Source organism: Thermobia domestica, chromosome 6, assembly GCF_964235325.1.
Source record: "Thermobia domestica chromosome 6, izTheDome1.hap1.1, whole genome shotgun sequence".
Lineage (NCBI taxonomy): Eukaryota > Metazoa > Arthropoda > Insecta > Zygentoma > Lepismatidae > Thermobia > Thermobia domestica.
In genome coordinates this window covers 245,484,835-245,512,064 of record NC_137459.1, presented here as the reverse complement: position 1 = coordinate 245,512,064, position 27,230 = coordinate 245,484,835, and the positions used below count along the sequence as shown (strand labels likewise).

The following is a 27,230-nucleotide window of genomic DNA, read 5'->3' as shown; positions in this document are numbered from 1 at the left end:
AAGTGGATATGTCCAAGTTTGACCCTATTGGCATGAGGTCATAGGGGGAACCACTGAAGACTACAGAACAGATCCTTTTTAGTGTGGGTGAAAAGTGATAATGCACAATATCACATTCGGAATTATCGGAGATATAACTTCTGGGGAAACATTACTAACTGATCACTCTCATCAGTGCTTGTTCCAAACACTGGCTCTCCTGTAATGGAAACTTAAAAGGAGCTCAATTTTGAAATGAAATCTTTTGAGTTTAACGTCGAACGATTATGCAGGTTAGGCTAAAGGAGACGGTGATGATGAAAACATGAATGAAATGGTGGAATGAAGAAAGTTGGAGGAAACTGAAGAACCCAGAGGAAACCCACGCAAACGGTGTTTGTCCACCACAAGGTTCACTTGGCGCGAGCTGGGATCGAAGCAGGAACTCCATGTGTCAGAGGTGAACGCTCTACCACTGAGCCACCGCGGCCCCCCAAGAGCTCAAATTTGAATAGAAGTCGTGTGAGTACAACTGCACATTTTTCTAGATCTGATAATTAACTCATTTGTGGCTATATGATCCGCGTACTCGTCATCGGGCGGGAGACGCGCATTCGATTTCCGGAGGAAATTTATGTAGTTCGGATCGCTCGTTCGGCTGTAGGTCGAAATCTCATAGAACCTTGTTGTTGAAGGCGACGATAAACTTTAATCCATCCATCCAACCATAGATCTGCTAGTAGGGCCACTAAGTCATCATGTAATAGTGGCTCTGAATCCTAACATTTTAGATAGATTCTCAGCTAGAGAAAACGTTAGGAGTGGGGATAGTAAGTTTTAGTTGAAACTTACACTGGTAGAAGAAATTCAACGTTCTACCCTTCTTCTTCCTGGTGCGTGTCTGCGTTTACATAGTAGTTCAAAGATTCAGGAGAGCAGTGCGTACGCCACTGCAAACGAGAGAAAATCGTTCCTGATTCTCCTATCACAAACCCATGGCATTTTATTTTTAATCTCATTGTTTTTCCCCCTTCAGTTTGTTTATTCATTTCTTAGCACAAAATTACATAAACATTTTTTGTTTAATTAGTTGACAACATTTCTGCACTGCAGTCTGCATTGTTTACAAGGGGGTGCAAAGCTTCGTGAAAATCAGAGTAGAAGCAACTAATCGATTGAGACATGTATTTCTGGGTGCATAAGAAAACGGGGCAAGAATTTGTTATTAATTTGGACTTAGAATTTGTGTAACAATTTCTATGCCGGGAACTGTACCACGATGAATCTATTTACATTATACAGTCTTAATATAACTAATTCCAATGTGTATTAGGACATGATCCAATTACCCTTCGGTACTTCAAATATACTTAAGTATCACCAACTTCCAAAGTAGGAGGTAAATAATTAAAAGTTTCAAGAAAATAGGCAAATGGATAATAAGACTCAGAAGATAGGATTACCAGTAGTTTCCATATACCCTATGCTTAATAAAAAAAGCAATTTAGGTATTCAACTGATTACAATTTATAAGCTATTCCATACCTTATTCATGGTGTGAACAAAGTGTGCGTGAGAGGTGATTCTACGTATAAAAAGTTCCAGAAAATGGTTTCTATTCAGAGATAAAGACTGACTGGAATAATTGCTGACTTCTTTCTGATTGATTGCCGCATCAGTTTCTCGAGTCGTTGTTTTGGTATTAGAGTGCTTTAAACTAGAAGTCGTGTTCTGGATTTTGTTGCATGAGCTTCCCTGTTTCCTTTCATGTGTAGAAACGGTTAGTACAGCCACGTACTCTATCTACAGCCAGAATATTTTTCCATTACTTTTGTACGAAACAATGTTTAAGAATTTCAATAAAAGGGTCTCTTTTGTAACACTTTTTTAATGACCAGTCAGACACATATCCATAAATTTATTTCGAGGAGGGTTTCAAGACTTTTTGGGACGTCCAAATTCAGAATGAGTATAAATTTTACACTTGTCGACAGTTTTGCTACAAATTGTAGTACCGGTAAGCCTACAAGAATTTATTAGCATTTGAAATTCTGTTCAATGTACATTTACTGGGAAAGAAGCTCGTGATCATATGCACAGAAAATACTCATGTGATTTACTCTTGTCATTTGGGAGTCTCAAGAATATGGGACTCAACTTAGCTAGTTTCTTTCCAGATAAATTAAGTAATTATGTGTCAAACAGAATTTAACACAGTACATAGTATGCTGGTTATCATTCCACCTCGTATATTTTTTTTATTAATCACTGTTTTTTATTATTATCATCTTTCTAATGCATTTGACGCATATATTATTTATCATAGTACCAGTATATTTTCATAATTAATGTTATTTCCGTGTTTTAGATTAAACTATGGGTATGATGTAAAAAACTAAAATTTTTAAATACCAAAATTTTAAAAACTGCATCATTACGTTCGCTATGATATATCGTATGATAGTGGGTCCTATCGAAGATTTTTATCCTATCAATTTTTTTATACTTAGCCCCAAATTGCAGGGATATATCTTCTTTTTATTAATAAATGTTTATTTTGAACCACTAGATAAGGTAGTACATTTGATATATGATAGTATTTTGCTACACAAAATAAGAATATTTTATGTAGCAATTCAATATGGGTGACACAGAGGGAGGGAAATTAATTATATATGCGTTTTGTAAATTGTTTCTCAAGGGCTACGGAATTATTCTAAATAATTAATCGCTTTCTAATGAGTTGTAATTTATAAAAGTATTTAACTTAGAAAACTTATATATTAAATGAAGGTAGACTGATCAAGTTTTACTGACACTAATAAGATATATTGTATATGTCCAATTTTCGTTACAGGACAAACGTGTATGCGATAATCTAGTTCGGTCCTCATACGATGTAATATATCACCGTCGATGGTCGTAACAGCAGCGGTAAAGCGGTCCTTGTGTTTATTTGATGTAAGGAGTGGTGGTAGGTGAACACTGTCTTTAGCACATCTCTAAGGGAAGAAATCGCAAACTATAAGGTCAGGAGACCAGAGGAGAATTCTAAATAGCACCAAATCATCCTCCGTACGTCGTTGTATCCACTGTTGTAGAAGTTCCGATTCAGGTAGCGACGTACTTCTAACGAGGAAGGTCCATAAACCGTGAAAGTTGAATTTTGATGAAAATTAGTGACAAGATTCAGTTCGAGTTGCTAAGTAACGTAGTAATAGTCACTCGATGCGCAAATGCTTCGTTGAGCTGCTACACCGACACCATCTTGAAATCCAGTAGGCAATGTCCAAGAATACTCTTCTGTCACAAAAACGAAAAAGCTTTTGGTAGATCTGACTTCACCATTGTAAACCGGGATAGAGTATCTATATGTGGGAATACTTCCAGTGGATGATCGCCATCTTGAAAGGCGCCATATTGAATGGCGATCAAATATGATAAATAGCAAGGGGGTCATGTGGGGTATCAAATAGCACTGGAATTTACTCCTGAATCCATTTCCGTAATCAAAGTTTACATATCTGTTTTCACTTTAGAGATAAGAGCTCTCTCACCCACAGAAACATATAGAAACTGTGCAATTTAAATTTGTGTTACAAAATGCGGTCGTGCAAGTAGTTGCAGGGTTTTAACTAATGCAGTAGTAGTCACTTGATGTACAATCAGGGGTGTAGCCAGCAGGTTAATGTAGGGGGGGCCCGTCGTTTTTCAAGGGGGGCCAAGCCCAAAAAAATGTGTTGCAGCTGGTGTTTTTGAGGCCTGAAAAAAACTGGAAAATTTGGGTTTCCTTCCGAAAAACTAAAAGCACTGCTTGTTAAGATTATTATTATTATTATTATTATTATTATTATTATTATTATTATTATTATTATTATTATTATTATACTTTTTCTCCATGAATTATATTCCAGATGGTTTTTATTATATTTAACTCAGAACTACTGTCCCGGACCAAATGTTATACCTTTGTGCGTAACTATTTCAGTTTAAGCCTTTGTACACAGAACCTATCTACATAAGATTGATTTTCTTTAAAATTGCACTTAATTTCTTAAAGATTTCCTAACAAAAATATTTATTTATTATTCGTGACTGAACAAACATTTATTTTATTAACAGCTATATCTTACTTCCTGTTTTACACCAAGTAGCATTTTTAAGAAAGCGAATGAAATCCAGACTGAAAAATTGAATAAAAACTTTGTTTTTCATCAAATTTTCCATATGATAAAAAATATGTTTTATAAAACACGAGATAGAGCATACAAAAATATAATGTACTGTACTTACAAATTAATTTAGTACCAATGTTTTATGGTAGTATTTATAGTACCTTGTTAAAACGTTTGTCATCAAACTGTCAAATATAAATCGCAGTAAATTGTGTAATCTGCTGTCACAAAAAAAGTATACCATGCTACTTTACGATCGGTATAAGGAAGAGATACCATCAGCGGCGTAGCGAGCATTACAAGATTGGGGGGGGGATAAAACTTGACATTGCCAAGCCTTGATTTTAAAAATTGCCAAGTCTTATTAAAAAATAAAAAGTGTTTTGAAAATCTTAGCCAACAACTTGTACCAACCCTGTGGAAATCTATTACAGCAACCTTATTTTCATATTCGTCCCATTCCATGCCTCGTCTGTGGTACGAATACGAACAGCCCTTGTTCCACTTTGGAGTGCAATTTTACACCTTAACTCAGGATCATTATTACCATGCACGATGCACAACTGCTAATTTGACAACTTATGGCTAGGTTAGATAATCCGCGTCACCCAATCCTCACGAGAACCTCTAAAGCTATAATCTGTTGTAGAAATGCATTAAAAAACGTAGAATAAGGTAGGCTATATTTACTGCTTATTATATAGGGACACATAATTTTCATAAACATTCAATTGAGGGGTTCAGTGAGAGACCAGGCTAACCTGCACACAAATACCTCCTTAGCTCATCTACGTACTTCATATTTTAAGGACGTTTGCTAAAACGCCGGATCTTGTTGGGTAGGGTGCGGAAAAAGGCTCTGGCAGAGAAGTGGGAGAAAGCCTGAGAGAATGTCTTTGTAGAATGATTTTCTTCACCAAAATGAATAATGTATGTCGTTAGAGAAGATGAAAATGCACTATAATTCATATTATAATATGAGATTTGATTCTACAAAAAATTCATTATTTATTATCGAATTGAAATAGTGAAATTTATTGTGAAAAACAATGTGCGAAATCCTTGAGGAACAGGGGAATTCCCCCACTGAATATTTTTGGACAAAATTCCCTCACTAAATCTTTGCTTCGGGGGGATAATACACTAAAATGTCAAAAGTTTCCAAAGTAATTACCGTAATTCATATGTAATCAACGTGTATTTCATATTTAATTATTAGATGAACTAGTGATCAGCGGTATACTAGTATAATTCCTAACTTTGTATAATTTACTACTTCTGGATGCCTAAATACGTGAACTTTCTATATCGAAACTTTAAAGCATAAAAGTGCGCAAAGTTTTTTTTTTCTTTTTTTTTTTTTTAACTTCACTCCTCGTCTTCTCCCACTTCGATTTCATGATTTCGCACTCTGATGAAATATATTAAATACCGGCAGAAAAAATACTAATATATAACCTCCCTTTTAGGCGCCCCTCTAACCACGCACCCGGGGCACGTGCCTCGCTTCCTCCCCCATAGTTGCGGCCCTGTGAGCTACATATGTAATGCTTTGACTTAAGAAAGAAAGAATTGCAATTTTTGTTTTACTTTCGAAAGAAGCAATTACAGGATTAAAAATAAGGTAGGAAAGGCAACATATTTGTATGAAAATGAAGTGAAACAGACACCGGTCTATATTTTCACCCAGCAGACGTTTTGAACCCCAAAATGTGACTTTTGAAATCTTGGACTTAGGTTCACAGTGGAAGCGACGAAATGACTTGACTCTAGTGCCGTGCCGTGGTAAGTCAGCGCCCGGGGAGAGTATACGACGGTGCCGCTGTACATATGGGTGAGATCGACAGACCAGCCGCGAAGCACCACCATGCTTGGCGCGAAGCGGTAGAAAATTTTCAAAATTAAACCCTGCTTTCTCTTGATTTTAAGCACTTTTAATTACTTTTTTCCTTGCATTTTATACATGTGTACGCACATGCATTTTTCTCCCGAAGTTTGTGCCCCACCCCAAGGCACGGCACTGCTTGACATCCATTGTAGCTTTTCTCCCTACCGAACAACACCCCCAAAAATCTAATGTGATACCATTCCCAAAACATATTTTGTTCAATTTTCTCTACTCGAAAAGCCATGTAAATAGAGTCTTACTGCAAAACAACTGAAATAATCTATTGTTTTCCTCCGTATTAATATGATCACTTTTTGTTCAAAGGGAAAGGTCTATTCACACACAAAGCAGACACGGTTACATAATATATTCACTCTGGTATCAAAATCTAGTTCCCTTTGATATTTTACTATTAGGAAAAAACTCCTAAATTTGTCAAATTAGATACTATACATAGTAAAAAGTTTATACTAACCAGTCACTGACTTGTTCTTATTTTATTAATAGGCCTATTAGTTCTTATTATTCTCTTATTAATCTCCACAATCTGCGTGTTGTCTTGTATACGCTCTTGTATCAAATGCTTTTGCGTCCAATGCTGTACCTGCAACCGAAACGCTTTTTCTGTTTGTCTTTGTTTTAATTTTGCACGCCACCTCTATTCAGCTTTTGTCAGTGGTACAATTTCCCGATTTTTCATTAAAGATTCTTCAAAATGTTTAGGAATATCAAATGAACAAAAGTGAAGTGTGATCACTTGCAGAGTCGGATTTAGGTTTAGTGGGGCCCTAAGCTGTTGAAGGTAATGGGGCCCTTTACGTGTCCAGTGAACGTAGGCACCCTGTATACAGAAATGGATAAACTAATGATATTTTAGGAAGCAACCTAGCAGAAGGGGCACCATCACTTACATCATAGTAGCGTACACAACAGTAAGCACTGTTGCTACGTCCTACGTATATGTAAATTTTATTTTATTGATTGATTTTCTTATACATTGGAAATGGATATCCAGTTTTCTTCAGGTTTCCGGGGCCTACAAGACAGTGGGGGCCTAAGCTACAGCTTGTTTAACTTGTAAGTAAATCCGGCACTGATCACTTGCAACAAGTAAAGAAGTTTTCAACGAATACCGGTATATCAATTTATTTCAAGATAGGAAACTACACAAAATTTATGCCAAGTGTATAAAAGAACTGATCATGATTTGCAGCACGAACAAACCGGCATTCTTCAAATTGCCAACTAGGTATTTTAATTTGCCAACTTGTTAAGAAATTGAGAACTTTTTTGGGGGGGGGAGCTCCACCCTTACCCCTCTTAACGACGCCCCTGGATACCACACTATTTTTCGATCGGTATGGTAAAATTGTATTTTCCATACTATTTTACCGAAAATTATCAATTATATGTAAACTTTGTTATTTTTAAATGACTGAAGCGAGGTAATCTTACGATGATGTTTTATAAGCTGGTCATTTGGGGGGCCGGGCCCCGGTGGGCCCCCCCGTGGCTACACCCCTGTGTACAATAGCCACTATACCAATCAGATCTTGAGCCTAGAGAGAGAAATCGAAACGTGTGACAAATTATTGCTCTCCATTTGCTTCTTGCGTGAGATTACAAAACTCATATCGCTTAACATAGTACTCTTAAATGATACAACATTTGTAGACAATGTAGTTCTTGTAATCGCCTTCGCAAAATTCTCCAAACAGTTGTCTGTGGGATACAAGCGCGGCTTGCACGATTCGTTCACGTTTTTGGATAACGCACGGTCGCTCTAATTTTTCCACTGTTTCGTTAGAAATGATTGGTCTTCCAAAGATCTTAGCCTTACACAAGCAGTCAGTGTCTTTGAACTGTCGATGTCAACTCAAGATCCTCTGGTGACCTGGCGATTCTCTTCTATTTTCTTCTGAATGCACGCTGTACAGTAAGAATAAGCAAACGCTTCTTATACTCCAAGACACAAAATTAATTATGTTGACTAGCTACAGTTTTCTTTTCGCTGCATGTGCTGGTACCTGGTATGCCGAAAGGTAGGTAGCCTGGAACAAGGAAATCATCTTTTATAGTACTGCTATGTCATTAGCACATCTTAAAACTGCAGAAAATGTCATATATGAACCCGACCAAGCGCATGGTGAATGCACTACGTTTGCGTGACTACAGAAACATCTTGTCCAGCGACAGTAAAAACTCAGTGATTACAACACCACGTTAAAGCTAACATATCTGTACACGAGTGTTAAACATTTTATTGCTAATCTTAGAGCCATTGCAAAATCAATTGACTTTTTGTTGTGTGATCCTTGTTTTCTTGTACCATGGTTATTGTGGCGACATTTAGACGTACAACACACAATTTCACACTTCTACAGCATTCTTATATTTATATGAACGTTGTTCATAGTGGTACATGCAACTTCAAAAACACAAAATAGGGAATCTAATATTACAATGTGACCTGAAGTATTACTCACTTCTCTTGAGAGTTGTACTGTATCGGGTTTTGAATCTGATGTCACATGTACTGGAAGTACGTGTTAACTATTATGCTATACTGTATAGAACTTGGATTTTTACACAAAGACAGACAGGTTTGTTGCATAAAATGAGTGAATCTAGTCTATATCTCAATATAAAATATTGATTCAAAAATAAATGTTAATTGAGAATCCTCGCTACATACATGATATTTTGACGTCCCGTTTTAGAACCGAAGAAAGTTACAACAACGGCTAGAAGAGAGGGATTTTGCCGGTCAAAGTAACATGTCTGGATACCTTAGTCTTTTACACAGCAAACAGAATATGTTTCCATATGCATTAATGATTCTCGCACTCCATTTGATCAAATTATGTTCAAATATCAAATCATCGTAAGCACACTAATTTATGTAATTGCGTAGCGTACGTATGCGGGCGACGGAACAGAAGAGTGTATACACGTTGTATGAGAGATATCTTAGTAAATTATCTGATGCAATTATAAGATCAGTGTTGCTGTTTAACAATTGCTGTTGAAGTTTTCCCTTTCCTAACTTATTAGCTGAACACATTTCATTTAATCGTATAGGGAGAAGAAGCCGTGTGCTTATCAGATTCTCAATAAAGCTCGCCAACTGTTCATTCTTTAGCTTTTGAGTTATTGTAGTTTAAACTCCGATGAATCATCTAGAATAACTACCACTTAGTAGTATTGGCTGCACTTTGCCGAACTTTTTGGCCCCTGGGTCCCTGCCTCAGGACCCATGGTCCCTGGCCGGGGTCAATGACCTAGGGGTACATAGGACCACCCCCTCTAAATTTTGGCAGGGGTACCATGGCCCACCCCCTAAATTTTGGCAGGGGTACATAGGACCACCCCCCTTAAATTTTGGAAATTGCCAAATCTAAAAATTTGGTATGGTAGCCTAGGACCATAGTATGTACCTCTATTAGTATTGGGTGTCTATGTCGTTCCCTTTCATGGGTAAAAAATTGCCAAAAAGTCAAAATTTCGGGGGTTTTTTGACCTAATTTATCCCCTTGGATGAGGTGTTATTACCCTATATGGTTATATGGGTGTATACAGGGGTCCATTCCCTTTCATAAGACATGGGTATATTAATGCACCCCTTGAAAAATTTGGGAGGGGTACCTTGGCCCACCCCTTAAATTTTGGAAATTGCCAAATCTAAAAATTTGGTATGGTAGCCTAGGACCACAGTATGTACCTCTATCAGTATTGGGGGTCAATGTCGTTCCCTTTCATGGGTAAAAAAAATGCCTAAAATTCACATTTCGGAGGTTTTTGACCTAATTTATCCCCTTGGATGAGGTGTTATTACCCTATATGGTTATATGGGCGTATACAGGGGTTCATTACCTATCATAAGACATGGGTATATTAATGCACCCCTTGAAATTTTTGGGAGGGGTACCTTGGCCCACCCCTTCAATTTTGGAAATTGCCCAATTTCAACATTGGGTATTATAGTACAGGACCCTAATATGTATTATGATAAATTTGGGTGGTCCACCTCATTCCCTTTTAGGGGTAAAAAATTGCCAAAAATTCAAATTTCGGGGGTTTTTGACCTAATTTATCCCCTTGGATGATGTGTTATTACCCTATATAGTTATATGGGCGTATACAGGGGTCCATTACCTTTCATAAGACATGGGTATATTAATGCACCCCTTGAAAAATTTGGGAGGGGTACCATGGCCCACCCCTTAAATTTTGGAAATTGACCAATTTAAACATTTGGTATTATAGCACAGGACCCTAATATGTATCGTGATAAATTTGGGCGGTCCACCTCGTTTCCTTCTAGGGGTACAAAATTGCCAAAATATAAACGTAAGCAATACGTTATACCACGTGTTTGGTTTTTGATCGATTTTATCCCCTTTGATGAGGTGTTATTATCCTATATAGTTATATGGTCATGTATAGGGGTCCATTACCTTTCATAAGATATGGGTATATTTGTGCACTCCTTTAAAAATTTGGGAGGGGTACTTTGGCCCACCCCTTTAATTTTGGAAATTGCCCCTTTTACATGTTTGGTATTATAGTATAGAACCCTAATATATATTACTATAAATTTGGGTGGTTCACCACGTTTCCTTTGATGGGTACGAAATTGCCAAATTTTAGTACAACCACGTGTTTGGTTTTGGCTCAATTTATCCCCTTGGATGAGGTCCTATTACCTTATATGGTTATATGATCATGTATAGGGGTCCATTCCATATCCCCTTAAATTTTGGAAATTTTCCAATTTAAGCATTCGGTATCATAGTACATGACCTCAACATGTATTATGATAAATTTGGGTGATCCATCTTGTTCCCTTTCATGGGTAAAAATTACTAAAATATAAACATAAGCAATATGTTGTACCATGCGTTTGGTTTTTGGCCCAATTTCTTCACTTTGATGGGGTTCTATTACCTTATATGGTTATATGGTCATGTATATGGGTTCATTTCCTATCATAAGACATGGGTACATTGACGCACCCCTTGAAAAATTTGGGAGGGGTATTTTGGCTCATCCAGTCGGTTTTAGAAATTGTTTTAATATAAGCATTTGGTATCATAGTACAGGACTTCAATATGTACCACTATAAATTTGGATGGTCCACATCGTTCCCTTTCATGGGTAAAGAACTACCAAAAATCGAATTTCGGAGGTTATTGACACCTATTTAGCACGTTATATGGTTTATTACCTTTATATGTTTATGTTCCCTTTTAAATTTGGGAATTATCAAATAACAAAATTCGGTAAACGTTTTCTAGGACCCATTGGTGTTCCTCTTATGGCCAAATATTCAAAATTTAAATGTTATTGACCGGTTTTATTATTGAATAAGTACAGGATTTATTACTTTTTTTTTCATAAGACACAGGTGTATTTGTGTACCAATCTTAAATTTTGGGAGGGGGTACATTTCTTATTGTCGTATCAATAATTGGTAATTGGATAGTATATCATTCATTGGGTAAATCATTGTCAAATATGAGTATGATCACGTGATCAGTTATTAACCTATGATGGGATTAGGAGTCCAGGACATTGGTACATTAAAACTTTGTAGTATAATTTAAGAATTGTCAAATGAAATTACGTCATTGGTTTTGATTATTCACGCCAAATATAAACGTAAGCAAGACGTTGTACCACGTGATTGTCCTTGATGAGGTAGTGTACAGGGATTCATTTCCTTTGTTGTGGTACTTCTTAAGTTTGAGTACACACACTTCTAGAAAACAGTTGGTTCTACTCAGGTAAACAATTGACGGACATTATTGACCTTATTGAACATATAATAATATGATTAACTCTAAGACTTAGGTATATCAGGAGAAGTATTCTTTAAATTTGGGAATGGTGATAAACAGAATTTTAACATAAGGCGCGAAATTAGAAACAATACATTGAACTTTAGTCACAGCTCATAGTCTAAGATCATTGGTGGTGATTGATTTGAAATCTGATAGCTATCCTTATTGAATCTTATGACTCATAGACGAAAGGCAGTACATGCTACAACACTGGCAAAGTTATTGTTAATGCAATTTGATTGGTTGATCACTATCTTTCCTGCAATCTGATTGGTTGATCACTATCTTTCGTGCAATCTGATTGGCTGATGATTTTCAAATCTTTGCTGTATTCAGTTTTAAGTTTTGTTTAACATTTAAAAATCTTGGTTTCGTTCAACATTTTGCACTCACTGATAAATATGATCAAAACCGTTTATTTGTTAATCGAATAGTTAAAAATCGGATAAAGTTTGACGGTTAACCGTGAAACGTAAAATTTTTTTAGTTTGAAATTTTTTTGCTTGAAATTTTTTTGTTTGAAAATTTTTTCGTTTCCAAATTTTTTTGTTTCAAAATTTTGTTTGAGATTTTTTCGTTTGAAATTTTTTGTTTGAAAATTTTTTCGTTTGAAATTTTTTGTTTGAAAATTTTGTTTAAAATTTTTTGTTTAAAATTTTTCGTTTCCAAATTTTTTGTTTGAAATTTTTTGTTTCAAAATTTTGTTTGAAATTTTTTTCGCTTCAAAATTTTGTTTGAATTTTTTTTGGTTTGAAATTTTTTGTTTGAATTTTTTTTTCGTTTCAAAATTTTGTTTCAAAGATTTTTGTTTGAAATTTTTGTTTCAAAGTTTGAGTTGACATTTTTAAAAGTTTGTGCACCTATTAGTAAAGAACCGGAACTGTTTAGAACAAAAACCTTTGACAACATTGTGGTGCAATAGTACACGTCAGAACCTGGGGTTGTACTTGAAATGAAAAAACACAATTCATTGAAATGGATCATTTTATTACACTCCACATACATCCATACCAGATAGTGGTTCTGGATATTGTCGATACAATGTATTTTGAACTTCTTGCACTAGTTTGTCTTTAGCATATAATTTTAATTCCAGTTGAAGTCTTTTAAGGTCTAATGCAATATCAATTGGTGGAAACTCAATGTCCATTTGATCACAAATAAACTGTTTATCAATACAGGTATGCACTCACGAACGATGTTGACAACCATCACAATATCTAGATACATGTTGTACAATATGCATAACACATTTTTCAAAATAGTACTTTTTCAGGAATATACTAGTTTTGTTGCACACTTCCACTGCATGTTTAACACACTGAAATACGCTGATGAATTTGTTCCATTCAGTTTGTGTTAGATACACCATGTTACGAGGGACATGGAATGTACTCTTTTTACGTAACAGCACCATCTTCTCTTCGAGGACTGTACGCAGCACCACTTCATGATTTGAGCCTAATGATTTGACTATGGTCACATTTAGCTCATCATGAAAATAATCGTTCATTTGGTCGATTCGTGAACATAATATTTGCCATTCTTCACAGGTCAGTTGTACACCAAATTGTTCTGCTTTGCCCAATCGAATCACAGGTTCAAATGTTCTAGCACTGATACCAATCATCACATGTTTTGTTTGAAATATATTTATTGGATAATAGCTTGCGAAGATGAACTCTTTATCGTTAGAAGTACACATCTTTCCTCCTGAAAAGCACTTGCTCAAATGATTTCGTGGGATGACACTGTATTTGCTGGTTTATAATTATTGCTGACGTCATTGGTAAGGAATGTGCTGACGTTTGAATTCATGATTTCATCACAGTTGCTGACGTCATGCCGACCAACCACATTCATACAACTACAGCTGACGTCATTGGAAAGAAATGTGCTGACGTTTGAATTCATGATTTCATCACAATGGCTGACGAATCTGGCTGTGTACTAAATTCAAGTTGATGACTTCGACCCAAGAATCCTTTGTAACATAAAGATACAGATCCAGAATTTAAGAAACGCAGCAGTTCTTCTTGTTTTGATGCTTCCATGGGTAAATATCTTGCTGGTAAAATTATATTCTTATCATTTTCAAGCTTCACTACGATTCTTAATCCAAACTTTGTAGGGATCATTTGGCTAGCTAAGATTCTATAAGGTACATTCTGTTGTAAATCAGTAATCTTGGTAAATGATTTCATCACATCACGTGTGTTTAGAAACTGCAGACAAGTAGCCATGATGACGTTATCATGAATACTAACTCGAACGATACTTATATATGATGCAAAACTGATGACGTTGCATTATTATGTTCTGACGTGTACTATTGCACCATGATAAACAACGTTGCCAGATGTTTTTGTTCTAAACAGTTCCGGCTAGTGCATACCTGTAACTGGAATTAAAATTATATGCTAAAGACAAACTAGTGCAAGAAGTTCAAAATACATTGTATCGACAATATCCAGAACCACTATCTGGTATGGATGTATGTGGAGTGTAATAAAATGATCCATTTCAATGAATTGTGTTTTTTCATTTCAAGTACAACCCCAGGTTCTGACGTGTACTATTGCACCACAATGTTGTCAAAGGTTTTTGTTCTAAACAGTTCCGGTTCTTTACTAATAGGTGCACAAACTTTTAAAAATGTCAACTCAAACTTTGAAACAAAAATTTCAAACAAAAATCTTTGAAACAAAATTTTGAAACGAAAAAAAAATTCAAACAAAAAATTTCAAACCAAAAAAAATTCAAACAAATTTTTGAAGCGAAAAAAATTTCAAACAAAATTTTGAAACAAAAAATTTCAAACAAAAAATTTGGAAACGAAAAATTTTAAACAAAAAATTTTAAACAAAATTTTCGAACAAAAATTTTCAAACAAAAAATTTCAAACGAAAAAATTTTCAAACAAAAAATTTCAAACGAAAAAATCTCAAACAAAATTTTGAAACAAAAAAATTTGGAAACGAAAAAATTTTCAAACAAAAAAATTTCAAGCAAAAAAAATTTCAAACTAAAAAAATTTTACGTTTCACGGTTAACCGTCAAACTTTATACGGTTTTTAACTATTCGATTAACAAATAAACGGTTTTGATCATATTTATCAGTGAGTGCAAAATGTTGAACGAAACCAAGATTTTTAAATGTTAAACAAAACTTAAAACTGAATACAGCAAAGATTTGAAAATCATCAGCCAATCAGATTGCACGAAAGATAGTGATCAACCAATCAGATTGCAGGAAAGATAGTGATCAACCAATCAAATTGCATTAACAATAACTTTGCCAGTGTTGTAGCATGTATTGCCTTTCGTCTATGAGTCATAAGATTCAATAAGGATAGCTATCAGATTTCAAATCAATCACCACCAATGATCTTAGACTATGAGCTGTGACTAAAGTTCAATGTATTGTTTCTAATTTCGCGCCTTATGTTAAAATTCTGTTTATCACCATTCCCAAATTTAAAGAATACTTCTCCTGATATACCTAAGTCTTAGAGTTAATCATATTATTATATGTTCAATAAGGTCAATAATGTCCGTCAATTGTTTACCTGAGTAGAACCAACTGTTTTCTAGAAGTGTGTGTACTCAAACTTAAGAAGTACCACAACAAAGGAAATGAATCCCTGTACACTACCTCATCAAGGACAATCACGTGGTACAACGTCTTGCTTACGTTTATATTTGGCGTGAATAATCAAAACCAATGACGTAATTTCATTTGACAATTCTTAAATTATACTACAAAGTTTTAATGTACCAATGTCCTGGACTCCTAATCCCATCATAGGTTAATAACTGATCACGTGATCATACTCATATTTGACAATGATTTACCCAATGAATGATATACTATCCAATTACCAATTATTGATACGACAATAAGAAATGTACCCCCTCCCAAAATTTAAGATTGGTACACAAATACACCTGTGTCTTATGAAAAAAAAGTAATAAATCCTGTACTTATTCAATAATAAAACCGGTCAATAACATTTAAATTTTGAATATTTGGCCATAAGAGGAACACCAATGGGCCCTAGAAAACGTTTACCGAATTTTGTTATTTGATAATTCCCAAATTTAAAAGGGAACATAAACATATAAAGGTAATAAACCATATAACGTGCTAAATAGGTGTCAATAACCTCCGAAATTCGATTTTTGGTAGTTCTTTACCCATGAAAGGGAACGATGTGGACCATCCAAATTTGTAGTGGTACATATTGAAGTCCTGTACTATGATACCAAATGCTTATATTAAAACAATTTCTAAAACCGACTGGATGAGCCAAAATACCCCTCCCAAATTTTTCAAGGGGTGCGTCAATGTACCCATGTCTTATGATAGGAAATGAACCCATATACATGACCATATAACCATATAAGGTAATAGAACCCCATCAAAGTGAAGAAATTGGGCCAAAAACCAAACGCATGGTACAACATATTGCTTATGTTTATATTTTAGTAATTTTTACCCATGAAAGGGAACAAGATGGATCACCCAAATTTATCATAATACATGTTGAGGTCATGTACTATGATACCGAATGCTTAAATTGGAAAATTTCCAAAATTTAAGGGGATATGGAATGGACCCCTATACATGATCATATAACCATATAAGGTAATAGGACCTCATCCAAGGGGATAAATTGAGCCAAAACCAAACACGTGGTTGTACTAAAATTTGGCAATTTCGTACCCATCAAAGGAAACGTGGTGAACCACCCAAATTTATAGTAATATATATTAGGGTTCTATACTATAATACCAAACATGTAAAAGGGGCAATTTCCAAAATTAAAGGGGTGGGCCAAAGTACCCCTCCCAAATTTTTAAAGGAGTGCACAAATATACCCATATCTTATGAAAGGTAATGGACCCCTATACATGACCATATAACTATATAGGATAATAACACCTCATCAAAGGGGATAAAATCGATCAAAAACCAAACACGTGGTATAACGTATTGCTTACGTTTATATTTTGGCAATTTTGTACCCCTAGAAGGAAACGAGGTGGACCGCCCAAATTTATCACGATACATATTAGGGTCCTGTGCTATAATACCAAATGTTTAAATTGGTCAATTTCCAAAATTTAAGGGGTGGGCCATGGTACCCCTCCCAAATTTTTCAAGGGGTGCATTAATATACCCATGTCTTATGAAAGGTAATGGACCCCTGTATACGCCCATATAACTATATAGGGTAATAACACATCATCCAAGGGGATAAATTAGGTCAAAAACCCCCGAAATTTGAATTTTTGGCAATTTTTTACCCCTAAAAGGGAATGAGATGGACCACCCAAATTTATCATAATACATATTAGGGTCCTGTACTATAATACCCAATGTTGAAATTGGGCAATTTCCAAAATTGAAGGGGTGGGCCAAGGTACCCCTCCCAAAAATTTCAAGGGGTGCATTAATATACCCATGTCTTATGATAGGTAATGAACCCCTGTATACGCCCATATAACCATATAGGGTAATAACACCTCATCCAAGGGGATAAATTAGGTCAAAAACCTCCGAAATGTGAATTTTAGGCAATTTTTTTATCCATGAAAGGGAACGACATTGACCCCCAATACTGATAGAGGTACATACTGTGGTCCTAGGCTACCATACCAAATTTTTAGATTTGGCAATTTCCAAAATTTAAGGGGTGGGCCAAGGTACCCCTCCCAAATTTTTCAAGGGGTGCATTAATATACCCATGTCTTATGAAAGGGAATGGACCCCTGTATACGCCCATATAACCATATAGGGTAATAACACCTCATCCAAGGGGATAAATTAGGTCAAAAACCCCCGAAATTTGACTTTTTGGCAATTTTTTACCCATGAAAGGGAACGACATAGACACCCAATACTAATAGAGGTACATACTATGGTCCTAGGCTACCATACCAAATTTTTAGATTTGGCAATTTCCAAAATTTAAGGGGGTGGTCCTATGTACCCCTGCCAAAATTTAGAGGGGGTGGTCCATGGTACCCCTGCCAAAATTTAGAGGGGGTGGTCCTATGTACCCCTAGGTCATTGACCCCGGCCAGGGACCATGGGTCCTGAGGCAGGGACCCAGGGGCCAAAAAGTTCGGCAAAGTGCAGCCAATACTACTCACTTTGAGAATCTATGATTTTTGTATCTTGAAAGTCATTAATTTTTGAAAGTTTTTGTCATATAAGAGGGGGAGGAGGATAAATTTAGTATGGATGATGCAGTGTAACGGAATTCAAAATATTTCCGCGGTAACATGCTTGACCATGTCCTAGCGTTTTACTATTTTCGATGCGAGTTAGTATATATATACGATACATGTATAGTGAACAGTTTTGTATATGTATATAAACTGTTCATTATAATTTGTGTGGTTATGTTGAAGATAACTCCGCCATGGAAGAGCCAATATTAAGGTCCGTCCACATTAGGCGATAAGTCGAGCGAATCGTGTCTAGCGACAAGTCGTGCAGCAAATTGAGCGTAAAGTAAAATTGAGCGTTGTTTTCTTTTTAACAGAAAATTCCCTCAACATTTATCTCCCGCCCAGAATGGGAAACTTGCGATCTGTTCAGCGGCAAGTGCTAGCGTAGACACGTTGTTAGAAAACGAAGACACCACTGCTAACCGTAATGAGGTGGGGATCGCTTCTCTAAATTTGGTTTCCTTCTTAATTTTCCCTCCAACGATCTGGAGCAATTCTTCAAAGGCAATTGTGATGTGACGAGTAAAATTCCTTAATCCCATATCATCAATTTTAAGTGTTTCGAGAAAACTGTTTCCGAATCGGGGGCTGGCAGAGAAAAGTTGCCGCGTTCAACAACGTTTGCAAACATACTTTTTTTCCGTTTTCATTCAAAGTAGTTACAACACAAGCTGCAATCCTGCACGTGGGCAATTCACATGCCGTGTCTCCCGAGACTGAACTTTAGTGCAAAGGCACTTTGTCACTCGACTCCCTAAAAATCTAGCGATAAGGCGAGCGATTTTATCGCCATGTGTGTGAACAGGCCATTAAATAAATAAATATGTAGACTTATGGATATATAGTTTTCGCTGGGCTTAATATTTGTATGTTTTCTTTCTTACAGATGGGTTCCTGTGGAGTCAGAAAAGTCATTGAATGATTACGTTAATACGCTTTTGAATTCGGACTTGACTCTAAACCCTGTTGGGAAAAACACCGAATGTTACAGGATTTATGAGGCATTTGCTTTAGGAAGCATTCCTGTTGTAGAAGATCGAGTAACTCCAGGAAACTGTGACAATGTGTCTTCAACATCTCCTCTTAGACTGTTGAAGAGTTATTATGCTCCAATTATTTACATAAAAAATTGGAATGAATTACCGCGCCTTCTTAAACAAGAAACATTGCTGAGTGTTAATACTAAGATTGAAAGAAGATTAAAAGCAGTTCAGTGGTATAGTGATTTCAAAAAGAAATTAAGAAACTTGTTTGTATATACTGTACAACAGAAATTTATGTTATAGTAAAATTTATTTCTAATACATAGTGTACAGCAAATAATTTAATAACTTTCTGTTATCACATATGAATAAATAATGTATTCCGTTGTACATCGTTAAAAACAAGGGCAACTAGTTGTGAACATAACGATGTCAGAAGTTACACTCTTTATTCAGTATTGGTTGTAGGCATAGCTGCATTAGAGGATATAGGCTGTGTACGAAGGATGTTATAAAATAGAGGATCTGCCCATACGTATCTTCATCATATGAACTCAATGAAGAAAAGAAAAACGAGCATCGTCTGAGCCGGTACGTGTGATTGGTTACTATCGTTTCCGCCATGATTGTTGGCTTGAAACATTGCGGTCTTAGTAGCGGATTTGGCAGAGTAGGTGTGGCGAAGCTGTGATGTATGGCTACACGATTTTGTTGTATGGGCAGGTCCTCTATTTTCTAGCATCCTTGCTGTGTACCCACTTCTAAATTCCCAATACATACCTATCTTAACATTTGTCATTTGCGTGTGTCCAACATAAAATCTTAAATTTCACCACTTGATATAACTCGAAGTATTTTGCTTAGAACAATTAGTTATAAAATATACCGACACTACTTTTCGAGAATTACATTATTGAGATGAGTCCCTCAACATTCTCTGGAGTTCGAATGGTGCATGATTTTCTTGAAGGTCTCTTCTCCACGGCGCAACCTTCTTCCCGAAAGTTCGCAACTCACAACAATATTATATGGTGGCTTAGAAAACTGAGATTCTCGTGAATGTTGAATTATTGCAGTGGTCCTCCAGCTTGGGGGTTTAGGTAAGGCTAACAACCTCATCCTGTAAAAAAAACACTTGTTCAGAAATATTCACAAAAGCCTCGGACAAGGACTGATAACTTGGCACGACCTCAGCAAAAGAAAATGGACATGAGACTTGGAACATGGAATATGAGAAGTCTTTACAGGGCAGGCGCGTTAAAATCCGTAACGAGTGAGTTAGAGTAATACAGGATGGACCTAGTAGGAGTTCAGGAAGTTAGGTGGGAAGGAAATGGATCTGTGAATTCCGAAAATTTTACGTTCTTTTACGGGGAAGAAAATAAAAATCACCAGTTAGCAACAGGGTTTTTCGTCCACAAACGAATATTACCGGCAATTAAACGGGTTGAATTTGTTACTGACAGACTTTCTTTTATTACTCTTAAGGGACGGTGGTGTGATATTATTGTTTTAAATGTACACTTGTGTCCAAAATTGTTGTCGCATGTCTTTAGAAATTACATAAATAGAAATAACTCTCTTTCATATGATAGAAAATGTCATATTTCTTGTTGGAAATAAGCAGAAAAACAAAACACATATTTCCAAAAAATATTTCAATAAAAAATTAAGAAATAAGCAAGTTATAATTAAAAAAAAAAAAATCTCCGAAACTTTCATCGAAAAATTCTAAGTTCCATTTTCGTAAACGTGGCAAACGCGCAGCGAAATTTACAAAGAGGGAGGGAATTTTATGCTTTGTTAGAAATACAACGTAAATCTGTCATAAGGTTAGTCACTATACATGTGGCACAGCTCTAACAATCATTCCTATTAAGCATTTTACATTTAAACAAAGGACTAAATAGAAATAAGCTACAAAATATGCGAAGAGATCAGGCATTTTGTGTTAGTGGTTTCGTTACATGTGTCTGCCAAGGTGCATCCCTTACCGTGCCTTCGTAGAGTAGTCGGTTAAAGCTTCTTCTTTACATACTTTATTTTTCCACGATCATCACTTCGAATCCCATACTCTATAGTAACTTTTTTTTTCTTTTTTTAAGAAAAGCTTGATTCTGTGGAATGCTTAAGGAACAATGTTTTGTTCTAATAATGCTCCTTAGTGTAGCCGAAACCAAACTATCACATAACTCTATGTAATGTGCTTATTCCGTCGAAAATACGAACACTTGATTTAGGGACCATTCAAAAATTTTTGCCCTTGATTCAGAAATTAATTCTTGGCCAAGATCGCAATCTTTTGATTCATTTTTTGGATCATTCCTAAAATTCTTTTATTTTTACGTTTCGACGATATAGTCAAGGTTGATTTCATTTACGCAATATACCAGTTAAAATGCCGGTTCTTGTCACGGGAAGAGTAGATGTATGGAACCTATTTGAAAGGTATATTTGGGGACTCTTCCCCTTTTAGGATGCCTCTATGAATTAAAGTGAGATGATAAAAACTCAGGTAGACGCAAGTCACAAATTCATTTTAAACGACGTGACCATTTTCACATTTTGGTTATTTTATGAACAGACTATGGAAAACTAGAATAATATGGAATTTGATATCCTCATACCCATAAATCGAAATGTTCGAAAGCGCTGGGACTCATACTAGCTTAGATTTAATAAAGAACTTATATACTGAGTTTCATCTGTTAAACTTGAGTGATTTCCAAGATATATTTTTGGCATACATTTTGAATATCTCTAATCTTTTAGCAAACATATTTTAATGAAGGTAAAATGATAATAGCTACGCATAGTTAGCACTGTCTTCCACCTCAATGTTTATTTATTTATTTATTTATTTATTTATTTATTTATTTATTTATTTATTTATTTATTTTACTTTAATAAGGACGGACACATATACTAAGGAGGGCAACATGATCCAAAGTATACATCAAAATAAAGTATCTTACGAGATCTTTAAGTTAAGAATATGAAAGTCATCGTATATATTCCTAATTTAAAATATATAGGCACTCGTTCTAGTATTTTGAACAATTCCGTTTTCACGTAGGGAAGGAGCAATTTCTACCATGACTTTTTTTGCATTCTAATACAATACAGTCTCATCATGATAGGAAAATTTCTTAAGTGTTTAAATTGAAGTTATGAACAGTTAACTCGACATTGCTTTTTTCATGTCAATTTCATTAAAATGCTCTAGGGGGATAGTCGGTTTAAAAATTATGCATATATATATAGTATATCACGAACCCCAAATGATTGGAATATGGAATCTGGTATATAAACTCCTTGTTAAAACTCAATGGACACAAGAGCCAAAGTTTCCGAAAATTTCGCTTTTAGGAGGAAGCGCAATTATTCCTCTATGTTTTCTCAATAAACATTATAAAATTGCATCGATATTTTCTGTTTCACCACGAAAAACGACTCAACCATTTGAAATGGATTTGTGCACATAGTAAGCACTTGAGTCGAGCTTAGTTTTCATCAGTTCACTTCAATTCAAATATGCATTCTGAGAGGAGGAAGAAGGTCCAAACAACCTTCAAAATATTTTTCAAATAAAACTACTTTTCCCGTACAATGAACGGACATCTTTGCTATTAATGAAATAAATGTAGAAATTTTACGTTTTTCTTTGAAGCAATCAGATGCAGGTTAAAACGCAAGCACGAAATGCACCCTTGATAAATAGATTACAGCCTACTATTTCCTAGCGATGGCCAAAATTTTTCGCTATCCGGAATCCAGAACATTTATTTTCCGGAATCGGTAAGTTTACTTTCCGGATTAATTTCGATGTCTGAACAATTCCGGAATTTAGAAATATTCCGGACTTCGGAAAAAATACGAAACTTTTCCGACATCGGAATTTTACTGAAATCCGGAATTTTCCGAAATCTAGAATGTTTCCGATTTCACTTTCCGGATTCCGGGAAGTAAAAATTCTGGAATTGGCAATCGCTATTTCCTATTTCAGTTGTACCAAATTTCACATAAGTAAATCCCCACGCTAAGCGGGTTTGCATATCAGGGCTCCTAACTATGAAAATATTTACGATTACCCCAATCATTTCACAGATTCAACCTGTTGTATATAAGTTATTAGGACAAAAATTTAGTGTAATTTATACGAAAAACCCTTTCATGCATTGCAAGACCTGTAACGTCCGAATATTCACCACAAACTTATAGTCGTATCGACATAAACAAAGAAAAAGTGTGGAGCAGGAAACCACTTTACACAAAAGTCAAAAGAGAGCCATTGAAGACATACGAACTGGCCGAGCGGTTTGGGTCACTAGTCTATCAATCAGAAGCTTATGTGTTCAAACCCTGTAGAAAATATTCGTTTTGTTTGTTTCTTAAAAGTGTGTTCCTATTTTCATCAGAGGAGTGAGAACATTTCTTTGAATAAATCTTTGGAAACTACTTTTCTCTGAAATTCGATTAGAAGCGAACATTATAAGAATTGCTAATCTAACATCCACAGCTGGAAACAAAATATTAAGTATGTTCAATATTTCATTATTATCCTTTGATTTGTAATGAAAAACTAATTATAAGCATTGCCAATTTCAGAAGATTCTCCCCCGGTAATGGTCAATATATGAATGAAAGAAAACTGATAAAACATTATTAGTCCATTTGAGCATGATCGAAGATAACTTATGGCCACGAAGGGGGAAATTTATGTCGACAGGGTCTCCAATTCTCCCACAGGTCATGCCCTGAAATCATCAGTGTTTGAAAGGTTTCCTTAACAAATAGAATATTATATTCATTTCTCGTTCTACGTTTTGAAATGGAAAAATCATAATTTTAAAGAGAATTATAATACAATAAACATAAAGATTTATAGACCTAATGAAGTAAATATTCTTGTGTAAGTTATCGATTTCTAATCGGATTAAAACTCGAATATTTGTTTGCATCACACTTTAAAGTAAATCCTCTCTCTATATAATTCTTACTGGAAAACATGTTTAACTCCAATTACTTAATCAATATTTTTAATAATAGATTTTTATTGTAATACTCTTACTATTCAATGGCGTACGCACTTCATTTCCCAAAGCAAAACCTCGCAAATGTATAATTGACTAGTGAATATTATCAAATAAATTATCATTTAGTTTACGTCAATACAGCATCGCCCGATTTGAAACTTCGTACTTTAAATAATAATAATAATAATAATAAAATCGTAGCGATATCTTTATCAGAATTTCAGGCTTAGTCAATAAATGAATTCAACGTGGTCTTTATTCGAAGCTCTATTTAATCGAATCAGATAGAAACACGAAGAGAAACTTCGAGAAGAGCTAGAAGAAAAAAATGTTACTTTGGTGGGACAGGAAGTAAACTTTTTTTTTTTTTTTTTTTTTTTTACAAATTACAGACAAATGCCTTAGACACTTTTTTCTTTTCTTTAAGTTGTGATTCACCGAACGTATCTGACATATTGGTAACTTGTCTCTATTTTCTACTCGGTTATACACGTTTTACAATCTTTTACATTAACCTTAAACGACAAGAACACGAACACAAAACATCCACCTAGGTATGACAGTTAAAATTCCAAACTTCCCCCACGGGGAATCGAACCCGGGACCCCATACACCTGAGGCACACGTGCTAGCCACTAGACCAGCGGTCAGAGCGAGTGAGAGGTATTTTGTAGTGTCTGAAGTTGATGCCTATTTAACCCTGTTGTAATATGTCTATTGATTTTTTAATGTTTACCGTATTCGTTACTTTGAGGAATGATATATATTATTGATATAGGTTTTATTACATATTCGTCCATAAATATTATATAAATTATCAGAATTATTCATTATCTTCCACGGAAATTCACTGGTGCATCCGCAGTAGAAATAGAAGAACGCAGTTTACTGATGTTAGTCAGAATGCAAATGTCTAACAGGCTGTCAGAATTCCTTAGTGGAAAGCTGTAGTTCCCAACCTGGGGACGCGCAGCTTCCGCCTGAGTAAGCATGAAGAGTTAGTAAAGTGGCGAAAGCTACTGGCAGAAATGTATTGTGCAATAAATAAATAAAACACCACTTATAATGACTTTCAAATTTAGCTTGACAATTTTATATTGACCGTTGAATAAAAACATAATATTGCACTAGGAGGGTATGCAAACGTCTTGTTAGAAATAAATATAAATTTCTGATATTATTATTACAGGGTGCGGCACGTAAAACCGGCCCGTAAAGTGAACACATAAAATGAAATGTAATATATTGAATATGATTAACTACAACACATAAATGAAATGTAATGTATTGAATATGACTACTCACCTTCACAGCAGGTGCTGAAAGTGTCCTCCGCCCACTTCAACACACATGTGAGCATGATTGAGGAGATTCATATATACCCTTGTCAGTTCTTGTGTTGTAATGCTATTGGTGACATCCTGGTCTTGAGTTCTTCAATTGTGTGTGGATTTGTTTCGTATACTCTTCCCTTTAACAGTCCCCATAAGTAAAACTCACACGTGTACAAGTCTGGTGACCGAGGAGGCCACAAGCCTTTGCTGATTGTCCTCTCTGGTGTAAACATCTCATGCACAAGGGACAATGATCCAGCTGATGTGTGGCATGTTACACCGTCCTGCTGAAAGTAACATAACTGACGCTCCTCTTCGGTCAAGTGTGTATAAAACTTTTCCAGGATTCCCATATACACGTCACTGTTCACTGTCGTCTCAAAGAATATGGGCCCAATAACGCGTGTGGCGGAAATGGCACACCAAACACCAATCTTCTCATCATTGTAACGTGCCTTAGGTATGGCTCCGTCGTGGGCCACCGGCCGTTAATGACCAGGACAAAAATCTATAAAGGGAAACATGCCCTACAATAATAATTGTTAAATGAGGGAAATTATGCAAGATCCTCCTAATGCAAATCTTAACTATATTTTCTATATGAATTCTCATCTATAGAAGTTCTACGAGTTTCAGCTTACCAAAACAAAAAACCATGATATAAATAAACAGAAAGATGCTATTAGGATATGGAAATAAAAGGTTATATATGTGAATTGAAAACTTTATAACAATAATTCAATCAAGCAATATCTACTTTCAATGGATTTGAACAAGAATAGTAGTTTCTACATAAGTAAATTTATATCCTGATATATATATATATATTTATACTGGATAAAACTGTTTTTACTGTAAATATATTTAAGGAGTCTAATAGAGTAGCAGCATCTACCCTACCACAATTCCATATAATTAATTTTCTTAAAAAAAATTCTATTCAAATTTTTTTTTAATAACACACCGTTCTATAATTCAAATAGATATAAAATATATTTAGTCATAATTAATGTAATACCTTAAATCAGAGAATATAACAAATTAGTATAACAACTCACCCATTTACAAAAGTGATATCTAATTCCATTCACTCCCGATTTAAGTAAGTTGGTGTCACCGTACAGAACTTTTCATCCACACAATATCACCAAACCAAAATAACACTATTCAGAAATTAGATACCAATACTTTAGAAATATCCGAATATAGATTTCTTTTTCAGGAATAAACGGTAAAATTCACTAATTCTGAAAACCCGTAATATATATATATAATAACCTTATACACAGTTGAATATAGTAGAACAGATAGTGCCCACTTGCACGGTAGCAATCAAATGGCTAAGCCATCCTCTTCAAGCACCGTCGTAGGTACGTAATTCACCACTTTCCGCCAGAGGCGCTAAAAAAATTACATCTTTATTTCGGGTTGCATACTCGTCAGGCAATACACTCCAAGATTTTTTTTTTTTTATTATTAAGTGTGGATAAAATTTCCGCACGTAACACACATCGCCCACTCAGCGATAAAAAGTTGGCACAACTTTTTATAACAAATTTTGTAACATGTAATTATCCTTATTTTCTTAATTATGAATAGAATTTAACTTATCGTTAGTCCTTGTCAGTCGCTGTTAGTAATTTAACACATCTAACCTACATCTATTTATTTCTAACTAACTCATTCTCGCCAAACTCGTTCACTCCAACTAAACAAAACCAAACTAAAGAAAAAAAATCCCCCTAAACTACA

General features: G+C 35.2%; 1 protein-coding gene across 2 annotated transcripts in view; it reads left to right on the top strand.

Moving 5' to 3' along the window:
* LOC145688457 (ribitol-5-phosphate xylosyltransferase 1-like) overlaps positions 1–19,429 on the top strand; it is an 85,195-nt gene extending 65,766 nt beyond the window's left edge. The window contains exon 4 of one of the 2 annotated variants that reach the window (XM_081762712.1): positions 19,012–19,429. In XM_081762712.1, the coding sequence (XP_081618838.1) occupies positions 19,012–19,411 (400 nt within the window). In that variant the 3' untranslated portion in view covers positions 19,412–19,429. Of the gene's footprint in view, positions 1–2,836; positions 2,948–19,011 lie in introns of those variants that run through there. The other variant, XM_081762713.1, reaches the window with a different exon arrangement.
* The last annotated feature ends 7,801 nt before the right edge of the window (positions 19,430–27,230 follow it).